This window comes from Paramisgurnus dabryanus, chromosome 6 (assembly GCF_030506205.2).
Source record: "Paramisgurnus dabryanus chromosome 6, PD_genome_1.1, whole genome shotgun sequence".
NCBI lineage: Eukaryota > Metazoa > Chordata > Actinopteri > Cypriniformes > Cobitidae > Paramisgurnus > Paramisgurnus dabryanus.
The window spans coordinates 16,615,619-16,637,125 of NC_133342.1; the positions used below are offsets into that span (position 1 = coordinate 16,615,619).

Sequence of the window (21,507 nt, forward strand, 5' to 3'; positions counted from 1 at the left end):
GGGATAATGCCGCCCCTTAATTAGCAATATCCAGACACGGCAGTACTATTTAGTGCAATGATAAGCTAATTTGCATTTAAAAGGACACCCCCCCCAAAAAAAAAAAAAAATTGCTCACACCTACAAAGTGACAATTTTAAATTGTTATAATAAATTATCTATATGGCATTTTGAGCTAAAATTTCGCATATGTACTCTGGGGACACCAAAGATTTATTTGACATCTTAAAAAAGGCTTCTGTCCCCTTTAACTCTTTCCCCGCCATTGACTGGCAAATAACTTGTCAATTAAGAGAAAACGCTTCCCTGCCAAAACAAAAATGGAATTATCTCAGCTTTTTGCTCAAACTTCGGTATTGTTGAAGAAATCTACCCATATTTAAGAGATGATTAAAAAGAGAACAAATAAATGTAAAAAAACAGAGGGTCTGTTTTTTCATTTGATATATTGCATGTTTATATTTTTAAAGAAGAACATTTTCTGGAAGGCATTAAACTTTTGTGAAAATCATAAAAAATGCTGGTGCTGGCTGGCAACTTTTTTTTTTAAACGCTGGCGGGGAAAGAGTTAAAGGGACGCTTTTCTTATTATAACAGTGCAGTATGTAATTTGCACAAAAACAATAAGGGTGATATTAAACTTGAAAAGTAAGGGTCTGTTTCCCGGACAGAGAACTTTTAAAAATTTTTAATCCAGAACTAGGCCTAAGTAATATTAGGACATTTAAATAGTTTTAATAAACAAGAGTGGCAAGCATGAAGTAAAACAATGACAATGATATATGTTAGGAAATGTCAGTGCAAGATGTTTTAAAATTAAGACAGCTCAAACATGCATTTAAGTCTGGGACTAGGATAAACCCTTTCTGGGAAACTGCCCCTAAATGTAAAGTTCAAAGTCACATGGGAATCAAGTTTATTTTCGTTGAACAGTTCACTAACGCTGTCCGAACAAACGTATGTAATAAAATAACAGATACTACATGGCAGTGCTTTGTATAAATTTTTTTTTTTTTTGAAAGGACGTCTGATCAGTACAGCTTGATATCACTGTAAAAACAGCAAATATAGATATTTGCTGCTCATTGTAGGAAGCAACATGTTAATGCCAAAAATGTCACTTTTTAAAGAACAGTTACAGTAGTTGTGTTCCTACATTGTAGTTAATCCCCAGTGCTGACTATTGTATGTTTTTCAATATGCTGTTCTTAATAGACTTTGCATTTTCAATTCTTTTGCATTATTATTTCATTCATTCCAGTGTTTATAAATCATCTGTGGTTTAAACTAAGGCTCTCTCTCTCTCACTCTCTCTGGCTCTCTCATTCTCACTCATTTATTTTTTCCATGTTGCTGATCCTTCATTGTGTTTGGTTTGGGTCTTTGTAGGTATTGATTTTTGCCCTTTCCAAGTTGACTACTCTCCTTCATCATTTGGTAAGAGTTTCATGGCCATGCTTTTTATGTATTTTACTTTACTGTCTGTCCTTGCACACTTTTTGTTTGGTTTATTTTAACAGATATGTTCTTTATCAAACTGAAAGTGTCTTTGGTTTGCCGCACCTGAATTCGGCCATTATGCATCAGCAGTCTATTCAGTTTTACTGAGTGCAACATGCCAGAGATGTCAGAGCCATTTATATTACTTAACCGACTGAGAATGATGCAGCAATTTAATGCTGCACTAACAGGCTTGTTCAAGGACTCTTCCTTCGGTTGCAGTGCAGAAATAAGATACACTGTAGACATGCATTTTTGAAAACCAAAGACATTGATGAATGGCCTTCATCTCTAAAGCTGCAGTCAGGGTCTCTGATTGTATGGATGAGTGGAGAGTAGGGGCACTGTTCCAATGAGATCCACATGAAGCCTTGGGTTGATGAAAAGAAACAAGCCATGCAATGTTAAGACAATATTGTGTGTTAGTCCCCGCTGTAAAAACAGCCGTGGAAGATGAGGTGCTGTGGCTTACCTGAAAGCCCACAGTGTATTTAAATAGCTCATATGCAAAACCCGCTAAGTGTGTCTGGCATTATTTTTTTGTTTATTAGCATTTTTTTAATCAGACTCTTAATGAATTTGTGTACGTTTCGAGAAAATTCAGTTAAAGGAACACGCCCACATTTTGGAAATTTCGCTTGTTCACCATATCCCCCAGAGTAAGATAAGTCCATACATACCTTTTTCATCCCCGCGCATACCGTAACTCTGTCTGACGCATCCCCGCTAGCTTAGCTTGCCACAAAGAATGGAAGTGAATGGCTCCAGCTAGTATACTGCTCCCAATAAGTGACAAAATAACGTGAACATTTTCCTATTCATGTGTTGTGATTTGTATAGTCATATCAAAGCAATCACAGCGAACTCTGCTCGTCACCACTGGGTTTCTCGGGTGCTGCAAGCAAATCACTCCGCCAAGTAGCAGTGCTTCGTCTTCTGAGAATATAGTTCCCTGTATGTATATTGTTAAAGATGGCTGTGTCTCTTATGACTTTGTTATTTGTACACGGTGTGACTATACAAATCACAACATATAAATAGGAAAATGTTCATGTCATTTTGTCACTTATTGGGAGCAGTATGCTAGCTGGAGCCATTCACTTTCAGTCTTTGTGCTAAGCTAAGCTAGCGGGGGGTGCGTCAGACAGAGTTACGGCACGTGCGTGGATGATAAAGGTATGTATGGACTTATCTAACTCTGGGGGATACGGTGAAAAAGCTAAAGAGATGGGGTTTTTAGGGGCTTTTTTTAATAAATTTTTTATACAATTTATACATTGTTCAAATACTGCATACTGTACACACTGTACACATTATACATTTTATTTAGTTTTTTTTTTAATTATATACCTGGTATTCTGTTGTTTCAAATCAAAATATTTGATTTCTAGTCACAGTACTGCACAGTGCTTAAAGGGACAGTTTTAACCAGAACTTTTAACTTTTTCCATACACAAGAAGCACAAAGATATTTAGCTGAATATTCATACTTTTATTTATTTATTCATTTATTCAACCAATCATTCATTTGTACATTTTAGGATACCTGGTATGTGCTTTAAAATATTCAGATGATTTGTATAGGCTTCAGAATCAGATAACAAGTCATATGTGCTACTATTTTAACTAGTTTTGATGCTTGAACGTGTACGTAAAGTGAAATATTATGTATATAAATAATGACTTTATGTATGTACTCTATGTTTATGTATAGGTCTGGACGTTGCACCTTTAACAGAAGAGGCATCCGGCTCATCTCAGAGTCATCTAAGCCGTTCTCATCTGCGTCAGGTATCAGAAGAGCCACTGGACGGCATTCTGAGCCCTGAGCTGGACAAGATGGTCACAGATGGTCTGTATATACTAACTATGCATTACGTGAACTACTAATATCATTTGCCTTGCACAGCTTTATACAATTACTCTTTCTATCTCACAGAATCAATACTCAGCAGACTCTACAAAATGCCAGGTGGGTTTAAAACACAAGCAGCTGCCGTTGAATATGCTCATTTTGGTATGTTGTAAAGAACTGAAGATCTGCGTCTTATTGCAGAACTTGGCGGAAAGGATGTGGAGGATCTCTTCACAGCTGTCCTGAGCCCCACTGCCAGCCAACCTCAGATGCCTCAACAGATTCATGGAGCTCAAACCCTGCATGGACATCCAGGCCCTGGTTTACACCTTTCCCAACCCAACTCAGGTTTGTTGTTACATGTTATGGTGATGATATGGTTATGATAAAGAGCCTTCTTCATTTAAAGGTGCCTAAGAATAAAAAATTGTATTTATCTAGGCATGGATAAATAATAAGATCTCGGTATATGGTAATGACATATTGTGAGCCTCTGAACGCGTTTGTTTCCTTTATTTTCATGTAAAGCTTGTGCACGCAAAAAAAGTGCTGGAAAAATGCCAATCTCAACATAACACTGACTGTGACGTTGTGATGTACGCCCCGAACATTAAATTACACATTAAATTAAGTACAAATATGTTAAAAACAAAGTTGTGACTGCTGAGTTAGTGCTATATGCGTTTGCGCTAAGGCTAAAGTTCTACTGTTGACTTTACATTTAGGTTTTGCAGGTCTATACTGACGAAAAAACAAACTTATCACTCAGAAACACCCATTACCAATCTCCAAACAATTAGTTGAAACATATAAAGTCTGTTTACTAATGTGAGCTACTGGCATGAGCCTCAGAGCAGAGCTGATTCAAAGGACAAATCCTAGGGTTGTAAATGGACATGTAAAAATGTAAATGGACATGTAAAATTTAAATGGACATGTAAAAATTTAAATGGACATGTAAAAATGTAAATGGACATGTAAAAATGTTTCTGGGTATTTTTTGCACTTAATAAAGTTACATACCTTCTATGTAAATATCAAAGAATAATTAAACATATTATTTCAATGCATTCTTTGGCACCTTTAAAATTACAGGAAAATTACAGCGTGTTGATGTAAAACAATTAAATTAATACAATTATAGACAGCTAATTAATAATTAATTAATACAAGTAATTTAAGTAACTTAAATAAAAAACTATTACTTTCTGCACTACTGAAATTAACCTGTTAATTTTAAACGATAGCAGAAGAAATAGAAAACGGATAACCCCACCCTGAATTATTGCCATTGGTGGAGTCAGTCTTCTTATGTATAAACAGGGCAAAGTTTTGACATAGTTTTGAAATAGTGTAGACATTCTGTTGCATATCTGTAAAAAAATCGCACATACAATAATGCACTTAGAATAATTGTTTGTGCAACTTATGAACGAGTGGAAATTATTGTGTGTGATAATCAATAATTCATCACAGATGTTGTCAAGAGTTTTATTTGTATTGAACTTTGTATTGAACATACTGTGAAAACACAAATACTATTCAGTGTAATTACACAACTTGACGGTGTAATTGCCATGTCTTTACCTACATAAAAAAAAAACTTGAAGGCCATCATATGTCTCAGATAGTGTATTGTTTGCACTTTGTCATGTATATTGATGCATTTTTGTACAGGAATGGCTTCACGGATGCCCATGATGAATGGTCTGATGGAACCCAAACAGGAGTTTTCACAGTCTCAAATTTGTCCTGGAGCCGGGCCTGATATGGCTCGAAATATTCCCTCCATGCACCGCATGCCTTTCCCAGACAATCTAAGGTAAGCCTGTTTGCACAGACACTCTAGACCAGGGGTCTCCAACATGGTTGCCCGCACAGAGTCTGTGAGGTGCCCGCCAAAGCACATTCTGTTAATAGTCACAATTGTAATATTTATTTATTACATATTTTTTATATTAGCTTGGCTTGGTTTACGTATGTTAACATTTTTTAAAGCCCTCCAGATTGCTTTATCCATTTTGGTAGCCCTTGCTTACAAAAAGGTTGGAGACCCCTGCTTTAGACGATATCTATGTTATAATCTTGTGAGCAAAATATGATCACTCATGTTAGAATGTGCTGTAGGTGAAAATATTTTTTGTATCTTGTGTGCAGAGACAGGAAGTTTAATCTGATGGCACAGGAGACGGCAGGTCCATGGTCTGCTACAGGTTCATCTTCAGCCTCTGCTCCTGCTGCCTCATCCGAGGTGGAGGGAGACTCGCTTTCTACCGCACAGAAGAGCACTCTAAAGTGGGAGAAAGAAGAAACACTAGGAGAACTTGCCACTGTCGCACCTGTGTTGTACACTAATGTCAACTTCCCGAACCTTAAGGAGGAATATCCAGGTCTGAAAAACAACATATTTATTTACACAATATATTTATAGGTCAAACAAGATATTTAAAGAAGGAATATGTTGTTTGTAGAATGGAGCAAGTTCTTACATTTTAATTAAAGTAATCAAATAATTTTTGTAATGCTGGTTACTTAGTAATTTCTGAATGGTAAGACAAGAAATGTGTGTTATTTCAAAGTGCACTGCCTTTTTAATATTTTTTATAATATCTTTCATTGTATTTCTAATGCACACTTTAATTTGAAGCAGACATATCATGAAAATCTGACTTTTTCGATGTTTAAGTGCTACAATTGGGTCACCAGTGATGCTGTAAACCTATTTGATATAGATAAACCCAGTAACTTAGTTTTGGTAAACCATTCTCTGCGAGCATGTGAAAAAATAGGTAATTGAAATTTGGCTCCCCTTGTGATGTCAAAAGGGGATCTTTTTATAATAATACCGCCCCTTAATCTGCACTATCCAACCACGGCACTGCCATTTAGTGCAGAGAGAGAGAAAGAGGGATTATAGAAATAATTGACAGCACAATTGAGTTTTGATTTCAACAAACCACCATTATGACAATCAGTGTTTGAATTGTATCAGCTCATTTGCATTTTAAAGGACACGCCCAAAAACGGCAAATTTTTGCTCACACCTACAAAGTGGCAATTTTAACATGCTATAATGAATTATCTGTGGGGTATTATGAGTTAAAACTTCACATATGTACACTGGGGACACCAAAGATTTATTTTACATCTTAAAAAAAGTCTTGTGAAATGTCCCCTTTAACATTATACCATTAACCATTTTAGATTGGTCAACACGTGTGAAGCAAATTGCTAAACTGTGGAGAAAAGCAAGTTCACAGGACAGAGCTCCATATGTGGTAAGATTGCACATTTTCTGAACTATACAGATCTTGATATTTTATCACCAGAAGTATTTCATTGTTTAGAACAGGGCTGCCATTTGCCAATTTAAAATTACATAGTGATAAATCAAAATTGATCATATTAATATTTGCTTAGAAAGTCGCAAATAAACATAACATCAAAACATTACATTGTTGCACACATTAGAAAAAATCACTTTAAAAATCATACATTGTATGTTTTATTTGCATATAATTAAATATCTTTTATCATTTTGTCCTTCACTGGCCTGTAGTCCACAGAAATCAGTTATTCATTCAGGTTTGTCAGTTTAACCTAGATTTGTAGGTCAGTCACATGACTTATATCCTGTCTTGTTGGTCTGTGTACACAAGCAGACGTACCATACAGGATTACTTATACAAGTTTTTATAAATGGTGTATTATGTAATAAATTAGTAAAACAGGGCCTGAAAAATTGCAAAAATCTACCTAGAAAAGGTTAATATACATTATACTACTTTTACAAAGCTCAAAATCAACTGCCACAAGGACTTTTCATCTTTTTTTATCATTTCACCTTTTCATCTTTGCTCATAAAGACTGAATTTCTAAAGAATGAAGCCAGTCAGCTTATTAGAGTTTCTGTGTGTGATATAACTGGACTTCTGGAAAAAACACATTCATACGATATTGAACAATTACTTTGAGTAGCACTTTAAAAAACAAAAAGCTTTCAACCAATTAGTGTAAACCATGTCATCTCAGCAAATGAATGCAACCTGTGAATCTCGATGATATCAAAACTGCACAACCGTTTATTCCCATTCACAGCAAAAGGCCAGGGATAACAGGGCAGCCCTACGTATTAACAAAGTGCAGATGTCCAATGAGACCATTAAGCGCCAACAGCCTCAGTCTCAGCCGCAGCCTTTAGAAGTGTTTGATCCTGCTATTCCACCACTGGATCCTGAATTACTGTTCAAAGACCCACTGAAGCCCAAGGAATCAGAGCATGAACAAGAATGGAAGTTTAGACAGGTAAGTCAAGTAGTGGTCAACTAATTTGGGTTTTTTAAATGGCCAATGATATTTGGAGGGCAGGGTGGCTAATGGCCTGTACAAAATGTACATTTAAATGTATGCATTTGGCAGCCATTTTTATCCAAATAAATTTTCAGTACAGTGCGTTCAAGCTGTACAGTTTATTAGTATGTGTGCTTCCTGGGAATAAAACCCACAATCTTTGCATTACTACCACAATGCCTTACTAGTTTAGCTACACCAAGGTGATATAAAGACAGTAGGTGAACTTTTAGATATTGTGGTTTTGTTTAGTGCTAGAAAAACATATATTTTGCCCTCTATCAGATCTTCCAGTCTTTGGTTGATGAAAGACATGTTGCACTATTATTATTTTCTTCTGTTCATGGTCTGGTGGTGGACAGTGAACTTCTGAACAGAGGGAGATCCCTAATTTGCATTCTGTGTCAGTGCTACCCATTGTAGACAAAGAATAAAACAAAAGCAAGCCGAAGGGTGTCACAGTTACAGTGTTTGATTGAATCCCCCACGTAAAAAACCCAACTAAAACATCTTTGGTTACTTCAGAGGACACAAAGGAATTTAACTAATATAAAAATGTGAACCACAACATTGTTTTCATATGTACTAATGCTAAGAACACAGTGCTCAAAACATCAAATGTCATCTGTGGGTCCTGTTTCCCAGAAAGTAATCAAATGAGTTAAATCACATACAGAATGAAAAACGTAGTTGTTTTAAACAAAATGTCTTTAGATTTCCCTAAGCAGTCCTCAGGATCATTATTGTTTGACTTTTTATGTTAAACACAGATATTAAATTTAATTAAGAAATAAAAATGCTTTGGTGATAAATTATTTTATTGTTTGATCTTTTACAAATATATATTTATTATATTTATTCTATCTGTTGCAGCAAATGAGGCAGAAAAGTAAGCAGCAAGCTAAGATTGAAGCCACACAGAAACTTGAACAAGTTAAGAATGAACAGCTTAATCAGCAGCAACAACAGCACCCATCCTTCAACCAATCTGAGCATGACTCCTCTGGTGACCTGAGGAGTCCTGTCTCTGCGCACTCTAACAATGGGAACACGTCTCCCCATCAGCCCAATTCAAAGAATGGGGCTTCAAATGCACAGATTCCTGGCACGCCCACATCATGTTCCCCAGATGACGTCTTTTTACGTCCTCATCCTCCACCTCCTTCTTCAGGATCTCAACCACAGTCTCCTCAAATGTTCTCTCCAAGCTCCTCTGGCTCTAGGCCATCTTCACCATGGGATCCCTACACCAAAATGGTGGGCACTCCTAGACCACCACCTTCTGGGCAGGGAACGCCACGTCGTAACTCAGAATCAGGGAAATCTCCCAGGGGTCTTTCAGAGCCCATTGGTTCACCAACAGCCATATGCAGTGACCCATATGCCAAGCCCCCAGACACCCCAAGACCAGCAGGTAATACAGACCCTTTTGTGAAGCCCATGTGCCCTCCCAGAGCAAGTCAGACATTAGAAGGTAGGCATCTTATTGGCTCTCCAGGTCATGATCCATTCTCCAGGGTGTCTGTGAGAAAGGAAGCCTATCAGAGAATGCCTCAGGGCAGAATGATACTTTCCGACCCTTATGCTCGTCCCTTACTCACTCCTATTCCAGGCAGTAATGAATCAGGGTCTGTCCAGGTTTTTAAAACCCCTATGCCACCCCCTCAGGCTCAGGAACAATATGCAGGTATGCAGGCACGGAGAGGAATGGCCGATCCTTTTGAAAGACCAATAATGCCCCCTCGATCCTCTGATGGATTCTCACAAAATCAACAGAATGACCCATATGCACAGCCTCCACTCACTCCTCGTCCTGTAGTAAGTGAAGGCTATGCAAACCAAAGGGTTTCACGGCAGCCCCAGACTCTCCCATTTTCTCAGCCAGGGGTAATGATTCGACAGCCTTCCTGCAACCCATATGCTCGTGCACCCCCTACACCTAGGCCAGACTATTCTCAGTGTGATCCCTTTGGACAACAACCTGCTACACCAAGACCTTCAAGTGACCCTTTTGGCCAGTCTTCATTTTCTAACCCTTACGCTAGAATGCCTGGCACACCTAGACCACATGATCCTGAACCCTACTCTCAACAGCCTGCAATTCGCCATCCAGTCATGATGAACCAACCCTCCCAACAAACTCAACAGCAGCCTCAAAATCGCTTAATGTCTCCGATGTCAATGGATCCTTATGCGCACCCCCATGGGGCACCACGCTTAGGAATGCCAGACAGGTTTCCCAAGTCTCCAAGTCACCAAAGGAACCCTGATCCTTTTAGTCAACCTGCAGGACTGCCACGTTCCGTAGGACCCGATCTTAATGCACAATTATTAGGAAGATCGCAGTCATTACTCAATAATTCAACTGTAAATCCTTCACGAACACCGCACCCTCTAGGTGCTGGACAGGCCCTGGGACCTGGGCCCATATCCAATCATGACCCATTCTCTCCTCCTCAAGTCTTGATGCAAGACACTTTTGCAAGTCCAACAAAACATGGACCTCAATCTTTCAAACATCTGGGTATGGCAGATGATACTATCCCTCAGCAACTATCCAATCTGCCTAATCAGACTCCTATTCATGACCCCTTTGAGCAGACCCCAATGGTTCCACATCCTCAGTGTGGAGAAAATAAAGAGCAACAAGGTTTGGCACAAAGTATCAATTCCCATGCTATGGGACAACCCAGCACTGAAGCTCAATCAGTACCTCTTGCTGAAGCTGAGGAAAGACTTAGACAGGTGTGGTTTGATTTGTAACTGTTATTTTTTTTATGAGATGAACTGTGTAACATTTAAAACAGACACCAACACAACACTAACTCAATATTTTGTTCACAGCGTCAGCGGATTCGAGAGCTGCTTCTCAGACAGCAGCAGCAAAAAAGTGCCATACGTCAAGAGAAGGTAGTACAGGATCATTCTATGGCCATGCCTCCAGGAACCCCTCATCCCTGGAGCCAGGATGCTACAAGCCAGCAGGGTGAAATTTTTAATCGACCACCACCACCATATCCTGGTCCAGGAGCTGTAAGGGGTCCCCAGAGATTCCATGGGCCATACCCAGGAGATCAACAGGGGCATTTTCCTGAAGGCCAGTTTCCCAGACCACAGTTTCCTGGGGATAACTCCGTTTTAAGGCAGCTTGGACCAAGGTGGGTTAAATGGCATTACAGAATTTGTAACAGATTTTTGTAAAGGTAGTACTAATGTAAATTAGGGATGTCAATCAATCGAATAATCGTTAACTGTAATAGTGCAATAAACCTTTACTGCAGTGGCATATAGCCAATGACATAAAGTGTACGTAAATGGCAATAAAAACACCTGCTTCCTCACGCACTTCCTCACTAAATAACATGCTAGTGGGATTTTTAAATGAGTCAGTGTAGTTGGTGTTTTGATAAAATCATCAATTTATACTTTTCATAATGAAATATAATGACTAATAGACACAGTGTATAACTCTGCCTCACATGCGCACTCCATGTCAGAATAAAGGTTTCATTATCATCAAGTGTTATTTTTCTAGTTGTTCACCTCGCTTTCCCAGTCGTTCATACACTGTTTGTTATAATTATATCCAAGAAACATACAAAGGTAACTTTTCCCATTGTCATCTCCAGCTTGGACCTGCTGTGCACTTTCAGAAAAGATACTTATATTATGCAGATAGCAACCTTCGGTATTCATCCTGCAAGTGTCAACTTGGCTGGCATGTTTACATTTTACAGTTTCTTGCCAGTTTATATTTTAATCTGTTCCTGAAAAACGGCCCTTTGGTCTCCCTCCCTGTGTACAGCAGCTTTAGCAGTGTTTTTATGCTTAGCTTGCAGGCTTTAATAGAGAGGGTCTTCGCTTTTAGTAGCCTATCGGACCCTATCGGATCCACTGTGGATGCCGTTTTGTTACGTTGGCAGCCAGCCTCATCTCGCATGACGTTAAAAAGCCCAGGTGTGTGCTTGGCATCAAGCATCGGTGTAATCATGCCAAGTTTAACTTCTGCGTGATTACTTAATTTTTTTTCTTCTACTGTATGTGTTTTGCGCAAAGGCCGCACACACGTGCATGACTTTTTAAGTTTCGTTTTATCTATTTAATTGTTATCAATAATTAATCAAAGTTTCATAATTGTTAACATTCCTTATGTAAACGCTGGTTCTGTTTTTCATTTTAGGATGGCCATCAATCCTGGTGTCCAAGGATCACTGGGAGCTCCAAGACCTCATCAAATGCAAGACTCAATAATGGACGCTCATCCACAGATGAGAAGGTCTATGTCAATGGACCTGGGAAGATCAGTAGTAGGCAGTTCTATAGGAACTCCCCAATTGCCTCCTCGTGGAATGCATGTACAACAGCATAACATAATGGGTCAGCCTTTTATAGAGCTAAGACACAGAGCGCCAGATAACAGGCTGCGGTTTCCTTTTGGACCTCCTATGATGCAGGGAAATCGTATGGAATCGCTATCACAACAACGACCCACAGGTTTTATGGGTGGGCAGGAAATGGGATTCCCTTTCAATCAGCTTCCAATGGAAGCAACAATGAATCAGTCTCAGGTAGCTGTTACACAGATGCAGGGGTCTTTAAGCATGGGAAATTTACATCAGTCCAATGTTTCATTAAGACCTGGACATCCACAGATCCCTCTCACAAGGTCTATAAGCCAACCTGCTTCTAATGAGACTCTTAGTGCTCCCTTGCTTACAAATGTTGCTGCTACATCTGCTGGACAAAATGATGATGTCCCTTTATCCACAAATGAAGTACATGAGGAGAAATTAGATACTGATGAATCTGCTGTGAAGGACCTTGAAGATGTTGAAGTGAAGGACCTTGTTGATGCTGATTTAGAGAACCTAAATCTAGACCCAGATGATGGAAAGGACTTGGATCTTGAAACAAATGACCTGCATCTAGATGACTTTTTAACATCTGGCAAATTTGATATAATAGCTTATGCTGATGCTGATTTAGATCTCAGCGAGGACTTGGACCTCAGTGATCCTATGGAAGACCACGCTGAAATGTCAGATGGCCAAAAGGCAGAAACCGAGAAAAAGATTGAAAGTTTTGGTGACACACCATCCTCATCCTCTTCTTCATCAACAGTGAAGGACAATGTAGGCACAACTGCTCCGACTCAAGGCCAAACCAGTCAAGATATTTCTCAGGATCCAGAATTGGTTTCCTTTAAAACTGAGGAAGACAGTGAAAATGGGATCAAGGATTGTATGTCCCAAGGCACTTCTTGCAAGGATCAAAAACCCGAAAGTGACAGTTTACAAGCTTCAAAGACTGGAATTCACCCTGATGCTACTCCAGTACTTTCAAGCTTACTGGTTAATGTACCACCAGATGGGGAAACAATGAAGCAAGAACACTGTGGACAGTCAGTGACACAAAGCAACCCTCCAAATCAGGAGGCTACATTGCCACTCAGTACCACTCTTCTGGGCCAAGGAAACTTCTCAGCGCAAAGGATGGAGTCTGGCCTCAGTTTAGACCAATCATTAGTGTCTTCTCATGGAGAAACTACATTAGAAGTCCCAGGTTCTATTCAGGAACAACAACAAAGCCATATTTTTGATATGGATCAAAAGGATGCTCTACTCTCAGGGGATCAGCACAGTATTCTTACTCAGCAGCTAATGTTGTCTCAGCAAGGCCATCAAAACAGACCACTGCTTCTGGAGGAGCAGCCTCTTCTTCTACAAGATCTCCTGGATCAGGAGAGACAGGAGCAACAGCAGCAGAAAGAAATGCAGGCTATGATCAGACAGCGGTCAAGTGACTCATTCTTCCCAAACATAGGTAAGGTTTTAAAGCTCCCATTCTTTCTGTGATTTTGAAGCTTTGATTGTGTTTATAGTGGGCAGTATAACATGTGTTCATGTTTCACGTGTAAAAAACGCTGTATTTTTCACACAATTTAATTATCTGTATACCGCTGTTTTCACTGTCCTCAAAACAGACTGATGTCTTCCTTGTTCTATGAAGTCCCTCCTTCAGAAATACATAACGAGCTCTGATTGTGTAGTTTGTTTAGTGTGTTGTGATTCGACAGCAGCTTAGCTGAGCTGTTTGAGCCAAAGCTGGTAACTGACGTATTACTGTGGGCGGAGTTTAGTCAAAAAAAAAAAAAAAAAAACCGTTTTACTGACGTCATTAAACCAGGACATAGAGCGTTGTAGTCCAAACCGGCCGTTCGCTGTAGGCTTTAAAAAAGGAATTCTATTGAACAAAATATATCGCAGTGAACTTTGAGCTTTATCATTTTACAGGTATTATTTATGCTATTATAGCAACATTACACACTAACTAGGGATTAAAAAATGGGATCAGGAAGAACGTGACCTTTAATATAAATAATCTTGTTATTAAAATAATATTAAAATAATCAAATATTTTTTTTTTTTTTAGATTTAGCCATTTATTGTTTTATGGAAGACAGGCACTGGTCAAGGGTTTAAAAATAACAATAAACCTGTTGTTCAACTGTCTACAGATATAACAAATTAAAAACCTTAAGCAAGAAATGGCAACATTTAAAAAATTCAGGTTTATTGCTTGCATTTTCCGTGGCAATCTTGACTGTATGTTAACTCTTTCCCGCCATTAAGGAGTTATCTCATCAATTAAGAGAAAACATTTGCATTAAAAAACATATTCCTGATAAGTTTTTATGGTAATCTGTAATACCACGATTATCCACCAGATCTTATGGGGTGTGCACACCAAAGCTTTTTTTTAAACGGCGGCGGGCCGCTTTATTTCATGCGGCGGTTGGTTGTTGTGACATTTGTCCTGCCCCTCCTCCACCTGTGATTGGATGGCTGTGTGAGAACTGAAATTGACCAGCTGAGCTTTTCACCCAAAGTTTAATATATTTCAACTCTCGGCGCTCAGCGTGGAAAAACCACCAAGCACCGGCTTTCAATGTGGAAAAAAATCTTCACAGAAATGCAATTATTTCAGCTTTTTGCAAAAAAAAATATTTTTGAAGAAAAATAACCATATTTAAGAGTTTATAAAGAGAGAAAAAATAAAGATAGAATGAAACGTTTTTTGTTTCTTCCCGAAAGCAGAGGGTTCAATTTGATATATTTTATGTTTATATATTTTTAGAAGAAAATTTTCCTGGAAGGCATTTTGGGAAACTTTTGTGAAAATCAACTTTTCAAAAAATGTCTGGCGGGGAATGAGTTAATAACTTTATTACAGGATGCAATATTGGATATTTAATACCAGGTTATTGGGCATGATCCTTTTAAAAAGGTTTCCAAATATGATTCAGAAAGAAATGTAAAAGCTAAATTAAGCATGTTGTTCTTTTATCAAAAGCAAACGATTTGATTGTTTAACATTGATTTTCATTGATTTGATTCAGATTTTGATGCTATCACTGACCCAATCATGAAGGCAAAAATGGTTGCGTTAAAAGGCATCAATAAAATGATGGTTCAGAACAACATGGGAATGACCCCAATGGTGATGAACAGGTGAGTCAAAGTCATTCTTTTCGATTCATTTATTAAATAGTAATTTCTGCTGAGGACTGTTTTAAATTTTATTATGCCTCTTTTTCATAAAATCCCAAGTAGTGTCCAAACTGGGCAGGGAACATCAGGCCCTGACGGAGCCGTACCTCCAGTGCAAGTGTCTGGACAGGTGAGACTCTTTCATAATTTCTTCTAATCAGTTCATAAATAATCAAGCTGTTTTCTCATAGTGCAATTTATGTCTCATTTAGGAAAGCAGAGTGGCTCCCCACATGGCACGACCTAATCCTCCAAATTATGGAACAGGATTTGGCCGTAAGTTTGTATTCCTTATGTCTTACAGGTTTTAGGTGTCAGTATATGGTTTCCCATTTATAAGGTGATCATTCTGAAAATGCAAATGTGATTCCAAAGTATTTAAAGGGGGTATATCATGAAAATCTGACCTTTTCCATGTTTAAGTGCTATAATTGGGTCCCCAGTGCTTCTATAAACCTAGAAAATGTGAAAAGAACGACCCAGTAACTTGCAAGCATGTGAAAAAATAGGTAATTAAAATTAAGATCCTCTGTGATGTCAGAAGGGGATATCACCGCCCCTTAATCTCCTCTAACCAACCACAACACTGCCATTAAGTGCAGTTATCAGCTCATTTGCATTTAAAAGAACACACCCAAAAACACATTTTTTGCTCACACCTATAAAGTGGCAATTTTAACCTGCTATAATAAATTATCTATATGGTATTTTGAGCAAAAACTTCACATATTCACTCACATAAATGTCCTCTTTAATAGCCATATTTGGGTTGTCATTATAAATGTCATCAAAAAAATGAATGCTTCACCTGTGTTTAATCATTCCAACGTTTTTCTTTCTCCTCAAAGATGACACCCAGAAGGTGCAGTATGAGGATTGGCTCAGGGAAACTCAGCAGCTGCTTCAGATGCAGCAGAAGTTCCTGGAAGAGCAGATCGGGGCCCACAGGAAGTCAAAGAAGGCCCTGTCAGCTAAACAGAGGACTGCCAAGAAAGCAGGACGCGAGTTCCCTGAAGAGGATGCAGAGCAGCTGAAGCATTTGACAGAGCAGCAGGGAGTGGTGCAGAAACAGCTGGAGCAGGTAGGGCACATATACAGTAGCAGTCATTCATGGCTTCAACGTCATAAGTTACCTTGGCTACAGAAGTCTCTGAATTCGCTTTTTCTGCAAAATACGTTTTTTATTTTCATCATCATCAGCATGTTTTCAGGTACATTTTATTGGCATTTAATTAAATGACATTATTGTCTATTATCAGATAATATCAATGATAATTCATTTCACAGATTTAGACTACATTTTTATAAACTCACGGTGTACACTTCATTAAACAGCCTGACGGCATCCTGGACATAGCTCATAGAAATTCAGCTTTATAGTCAGTGAATTCAGGGAATTTGACATTTGATTTAGAGTGGGAACCCTGTTTAGGGCCAGTAGACCCCTTTATTAAATGAGATTTTTAAGGGAACAAAAAGTATTGTACATGTTTCATAAGATTTATCAAGAATACTTATTTGTGGTTGTCTTAGATCCGCAAACAGCAGAAAGAGCATGCGGAGCTTATAGAGGAATACAGGGTCAAACAACAGCAGCAGGGTGTCATGCAGCCCCCAATGATGCCTGGAATGCCACCAATGCAGCCTCATGCTAGCATAATGCCAGTTGCACCCCCTATGAACCAACCTATGATGAATCCTATGATGCCCATTCGGCTCCACCCTGGCCAGACAGACGGATCTAATGTACCCAACGCAGCAGACTGGCACCCTGGAGCTCCTGTTCCTAGCGGAGTACCTCAAATGCCAGGAGTAATGCCACCTCAAGTAGTCCAAACACAGCCTGCGCAGCCAGTAGTGGCTAGACCCAGTCAGGGGCAGATGGGTGATGAGTCTCCTCATGTTAATTTTGATGATACCAACCCGTTTAGCGAAGGCTTTCAGGAGCGTGAGCGTAAGGAGAGACTACGAGAGCAGCAGGAAAGGCAAAGGGTACAGCTCATGAAAGAAGTGGAAAGGCAGCGTGCAAAGCATTGCATGGAGATGGAGCAACAGCAAGTCCCTAACTGCCAAGATGGTAACATGAGGGCCCTTTCCCAGATGCCTTTTTATAACCAGGAGCTACCGCAGGACTTCATGCAGCCACCCAGGATGCAGCAGCAGCAGATGCAAGGGCAAGCATTTTCACAGCAACAGGGCATGCAGCCAAGATTTGGTGGAGGGCCGTCCAGACCCATGTTGGGTAATGGCCCATTCCATCAGGAAATGGGGCCTGGATTTGTTTCGGAGAGCTTTGCACCGCATGGGCCTAACTTTATCCAAACACAACCTAGACCACAAAGGTATCCTGGGCCAAATATGATGCACCAAGGGCATCCGTTTTCAATGGAAGGGCCTACGCCTTTGCCTCCAAATTTTCCAGGTTCCGGTCCCTCGCTGATTCAGCTATACTCCAACATCATTCCAGAGGAGAAGGGTAAGAAGAAAAGGAACCGCAAGAAGAAGAAAGACGACGACTGTGAGTCACTGAGAGCGCCCTCGACACCTCACTCGGACCTCACAGCCCCTTTAACACCCTGTGTATCAGACACATCATCCACACCTACAAGAAACCCAACAGTCTTTGGCGAGCATGAGCTCTGTGAGACGTCTCAGCCCGGTTCATCCACCCCAGGCTCTATGTGCAGCCAGCCACACTCCGAACTGGAGCGGCAGCTTTCAGAAGGCAGCTGCGGTGGAGGGGCGGAGATGGGCCATCAGGAAATGCATGACAGGATTCTCTCCAACATCAAATTGGAGAAGGTGGAGGCAAGTGACTGCCATGGACATAGGGGTATGGAGATGGACGTAGGACTAGGGATGGTGAAGGTGGAAGGAGACAGGGAAGGATCGTTCCCTCATTCTGCGAGCAAAAGCCCAGCAAACAGCTCAAAAGGTGAAGCTGGGAATGAACTCCTTAAACATCTACTGAAGAACAAGAGAACTCCACCTCATGTATTACCCCATCAAAGGTCTGAAGACAGCCTGCGGTCAGAGGAGGACGGATTCACAGACAGCAAAGCATTGCTTCGGCAGAGCTCAATGGACAGCACCGGGGTAAGTCGTTCATAAAGATGGGAACCACACACAGGCTTTCTTATCGCAGTCTCAATCTAATAATAATCTCAATATTAAAGATATCAAGGGTCTATTTTCAAAGAATGTTCTTTACATTATGTTGGGTGATTTATGTAGAAAACAATATATTTTAAAAAAATGTGTTTTTATAGGTAGGGTGACATACTTGCACTCAATGTTGACAGATTTTTTTACCTTCCAACAGACATTTTCTGATTCAAACCACCCTGATTTTCCCGGACAGTTACTTTCGGAGGACAAGAAAAAACAGAGGAATAAGAGGGTACCCAAAAGTGGAGAGAGACCAGGCCCACGCTGTAAAAAGAGGAAAAAAGAAGAGGATGAGAGTCAATTGTATTGCTCCACTGAGCCAGTAATGACCCAGTTAAAACAGGTAGGACACAACAGACTCAGTCTAGATCATTCTGCATGGGTCTGCAAGGAGACCCCCACAAAAAAATCACAATGCACTTTATATTGCCTGGAAAGCAGTGAGATCAAATGGAGACATACGTTTTTTCCTGAGAATGTCTTTCTTTAGATTTCAGAAGAGGTCTCAAACTATGCTTAGATTTACCGGATTACCAGTCTGAAGTCAACAGTTAAGAGATATAATTGAACTTAAACATTGCTCCGCCAGTTCCTACAAGAAAAAATGAGCTATAATAAGGTTGACACCTGTATATATCTGACGTATTGTGAGCTCTAAAGCAACTTTGTGTTGATCAGGATTTAGGTTATGTTTACGCGACAACGATGTAATGAAAAGTGACTAAATCCACTGTATTAAGTATGCCAGGTCAGTAGATGGCGATGTTACCAAGGACAGAAGGATAAATACAAACAATCAAGACAGTGAAAGCATCAACCAGTTTTGTTGAGACAGAAGCCGTTTCTCAATGTCAAGGATACTTCCTTGGCAGGACTAGTCCTTACAAGTCACTTCCTTCAAAGGCTAGGCGAGGCTCCTCTTAAGCATTCGGAGAAGACGTTAAATGGAACAGGCTAGCAAGTGCACGTCATTGCGTGATTGAAAGGTGTGCTTTCGGTGCTGCGCACATAGGATTGTGGGTGATTTCAGCGCGTGAAGAGCGCGAAGGATATGCATATGCATCCTTTCCTGTATATGGGATATTTCTCGAACGAAGGACTCAGTCCTTGGCTGAAATTTAGAGGATCCTCGACATTGGAACAGTCCTTCGATGGACGTCGATGACGTAGCATCCTCGAAATTCTGGCTTCCGAGGATCCTTCCTTGACATTGAGAAACGGCTAGTCTCTGGCTGCGTCCGAAAACTTAGGCAGCTGACTTGTTGCCTTGCTGCCTCATGAGGCAATGACTTTGAGGCATGAAGGCAGCTAAGAGAAACGCTTTCAGACACACTTCAAAGGCAGAGTGTTTGAAATATAAACAGAGAGCGCCTTTGTGATAACTAATCACATATTTGAAAACTACAATACTAATTGCTCGGTAGAAATGCAATTAAAAGGTGTAAAAAGTGAAAATATACATTTATTTACACTAAATGTTTGCTCCAGCCACTTTCTTGGCCAAGAAAGATTACAAGATGATGAAGGTATCTCAGGAGTCAGGAAGTAAACCTAACATTGGATTCGGACATGCCTTGATGCCTTCATGCCTTGGAATAATTTCGAGTTTTCGGACGCAGCCAATAAGTTATGTTTATTACTACAAGTGACCCTGGACTAAAAAGCACCAACATTTGGTAAACCTTGTAAAGAAGCTAAGTAAACTCAGTAATGAACTCTTGTATCTCAGGATCTTGAGCAGCACAAACACAGTCCTGTAAGCTAACATTGTTGTTTTGATTATACATGCGCATGCTTATAGACTGATTTAAAACATGTGAATGCTCGTCACCATTATCAGATTTGCATGAACGTATATTACATGGAGACGACAAGGTGCCGTTATAACTTCGAAACCCATCTTTAAAGATTTGACCCCAAAATGCTGTTGTTGTGTAAATAAACAGCCAAACCGCATAAAAACGTTGAAAACGCATAAAAATGGCCCCTTATTTTAAACCATTTATGACCTTTTTTCAGTATTCCACTGTTTAGGGCCTGAATTAGTAAACATGGCACATGGCTGTAAAAAAAATTAAAATGGCACAAAATTATTTTGCCAATGGGTCCATCTGAACATTTAATTCAGAAATAAGTGTCCTCGTAAACTTAGCTTTTGTTAGATATTATTATAATGAAGTTCCTATTCATAGTCCAAAGTTTACTTCAAGAAAATGTTTTCTTGCAATAGCTGTTTATGGTTGTCTGTTCCCGTCAATAGTAATATATTTATCCAGATCTTGACCATTTGTGTTGCCTCATAAGAAAGAGGATTATTATGGTTTTATGGAGTCATGTGCCATGTAAAATCGTGATATGTTTTTCATTACAACAGAGGATGAAGGACAGTGCACATGAAAATAATTTTTCGAGATATTTTTTATGCCCAGAAACAAGCATCAGTACTCGTAGGGGGATAGAGTTACCTGTACATTTCTGTACTATTAACCCAGTTGTCATATTCAAATAGTTAGCTATAATATTTGGACAGCTTAACTAGCTGTGTACATCAATCACATTTTGGCATTATTTGTATGTAAGGATATCCTAAGTAAATATTATAGTTAGGAATAATGAACTAAAGTCGAGGTCTCTTGCCTTCTAATGCAGCATGGATTTCAGCTCACAATGCATTTCACAATGTTTCATTCTTTTGTCCTATCAGCAGCTTTCTCTCTTGCCCCTAATGGAGCCTCTGGTGCGGGTGAACTTTGCCCAGTTTGTGCCCTACGGAGGTGGTCAGCTGGATGGAGAGAGCCGTCTCTCTGGCACATTTGGGAGTGCCTCGTTGGATGGCGTTTCAGACTATTACTCCCAACTGATTTTCAAGGTAATTCAGAACAGCCATTGCCATCATGTAAAATCTATTAAGATGTGCAGAGGGAACTCATATGTTTGTCTCGTTACAGCAGAACAATCTAAGTAATCCCCCAACGCCCCCAGCTTCCCTGCCTCCGACCCCTCCTCCGGTGGTACGGCAGAAATTGCTCAATGGTTTTGCCACAACAGAAGAGCTTGCCACTAAAGGTGGACATGATGGTGAGT

At 39.7% G+C, this 21,507-nt stretch overlaps 1 protein-coding gene across 10 annotated transcripts in view; it reads left to right on the forward strand.

Moving 5' to 3' along the window:
- kmt2cb (lysine (K)-specific methyltransferase 2Cb) overlaps positions 1 to 21,507 on the forward strand; it is a 117,367-nt gene that overhangs the window by 81,991 nt on the left and 13,869 nt on the right. For 3 of the 10 annotated variants that reach the window (XM_065268172.2, XM_065268178.2, XM_065268205.2), the window contains 19 exons: positions 1,390 to 1,437; positions 3,215 to 3,352; positions 3,440 to 3,472; positions 3,557 to 3,703; positions 5,033 to 5,177; positions 5,513 to 5,745; positions 6,560 to 6,633; positions 7,454 to 7,660; positions 8,579 to 10,450; positions 10,550 to 10,863; positions 11,886 to 13,528; positions 15,105 to 15,216; positions 15,316 to 15,385; positions 15,468 to 15,531; positions 16,104 to 16,336; positions 16,789 to 18,351; positions 18,578 to 18,766; positions 21,128 to 21,292; positions 21,372 to 21,501. In XM_065268172.2, coding sequence (XP_065124244.1) covers positions 1,390 to 1,437; positions 3,215 to 3,352; positions 3,440 to 3,472; positions 3,557 to 3,703; positions 5,033 to 5,177; positions 5,513 to 5,745; positions 6,560 to 6,633; positions 7,454 to 7,660; positions 8,579 to 10,450; positions 10,550 to 10,863; positions 11,886 to 13,528; positions 15,105 to 15,216; positions 15,316 to 15,385; positions 15,468 to 15,531; positions 16,104 to 16,336; positions 16,789 to 18,351; positions 18,578 to 18,766; positions 21,128 to 21,292; positions 21,372 to 21,501 — 7,380 coding nt within the window. The remainder of the gene's footprint in view (positions 1 to 1,389; positions 1,438 to 3,214; positions 3,353 to 3,439; positions 3,473 to 3,556; positions 3,704 to 5,032; positions 5,178 to 5,512; positions 5,746 to 6,559; positions 6,634 to 7,453; positions 7,661 to 8,578; positions 10,451 to 10,549; positions 10,864 to 11,885; positions 13,529 to 15,104; positions 15,217 to 15,315; positions 15,386 to 15,467; positions 15,532 to 16,103; positions 16,337 to 16,788; positions 18,352 to 18,577; positions 18,767 to 21,127; positions 21,293 to 21,371; positions 21,502 to 21,507) is intronic. The other 7 variants (XM_065268175.2, XM_065268228.2, XM_065268192.2 and 4 more) reach the window with 6 other exon arrangements.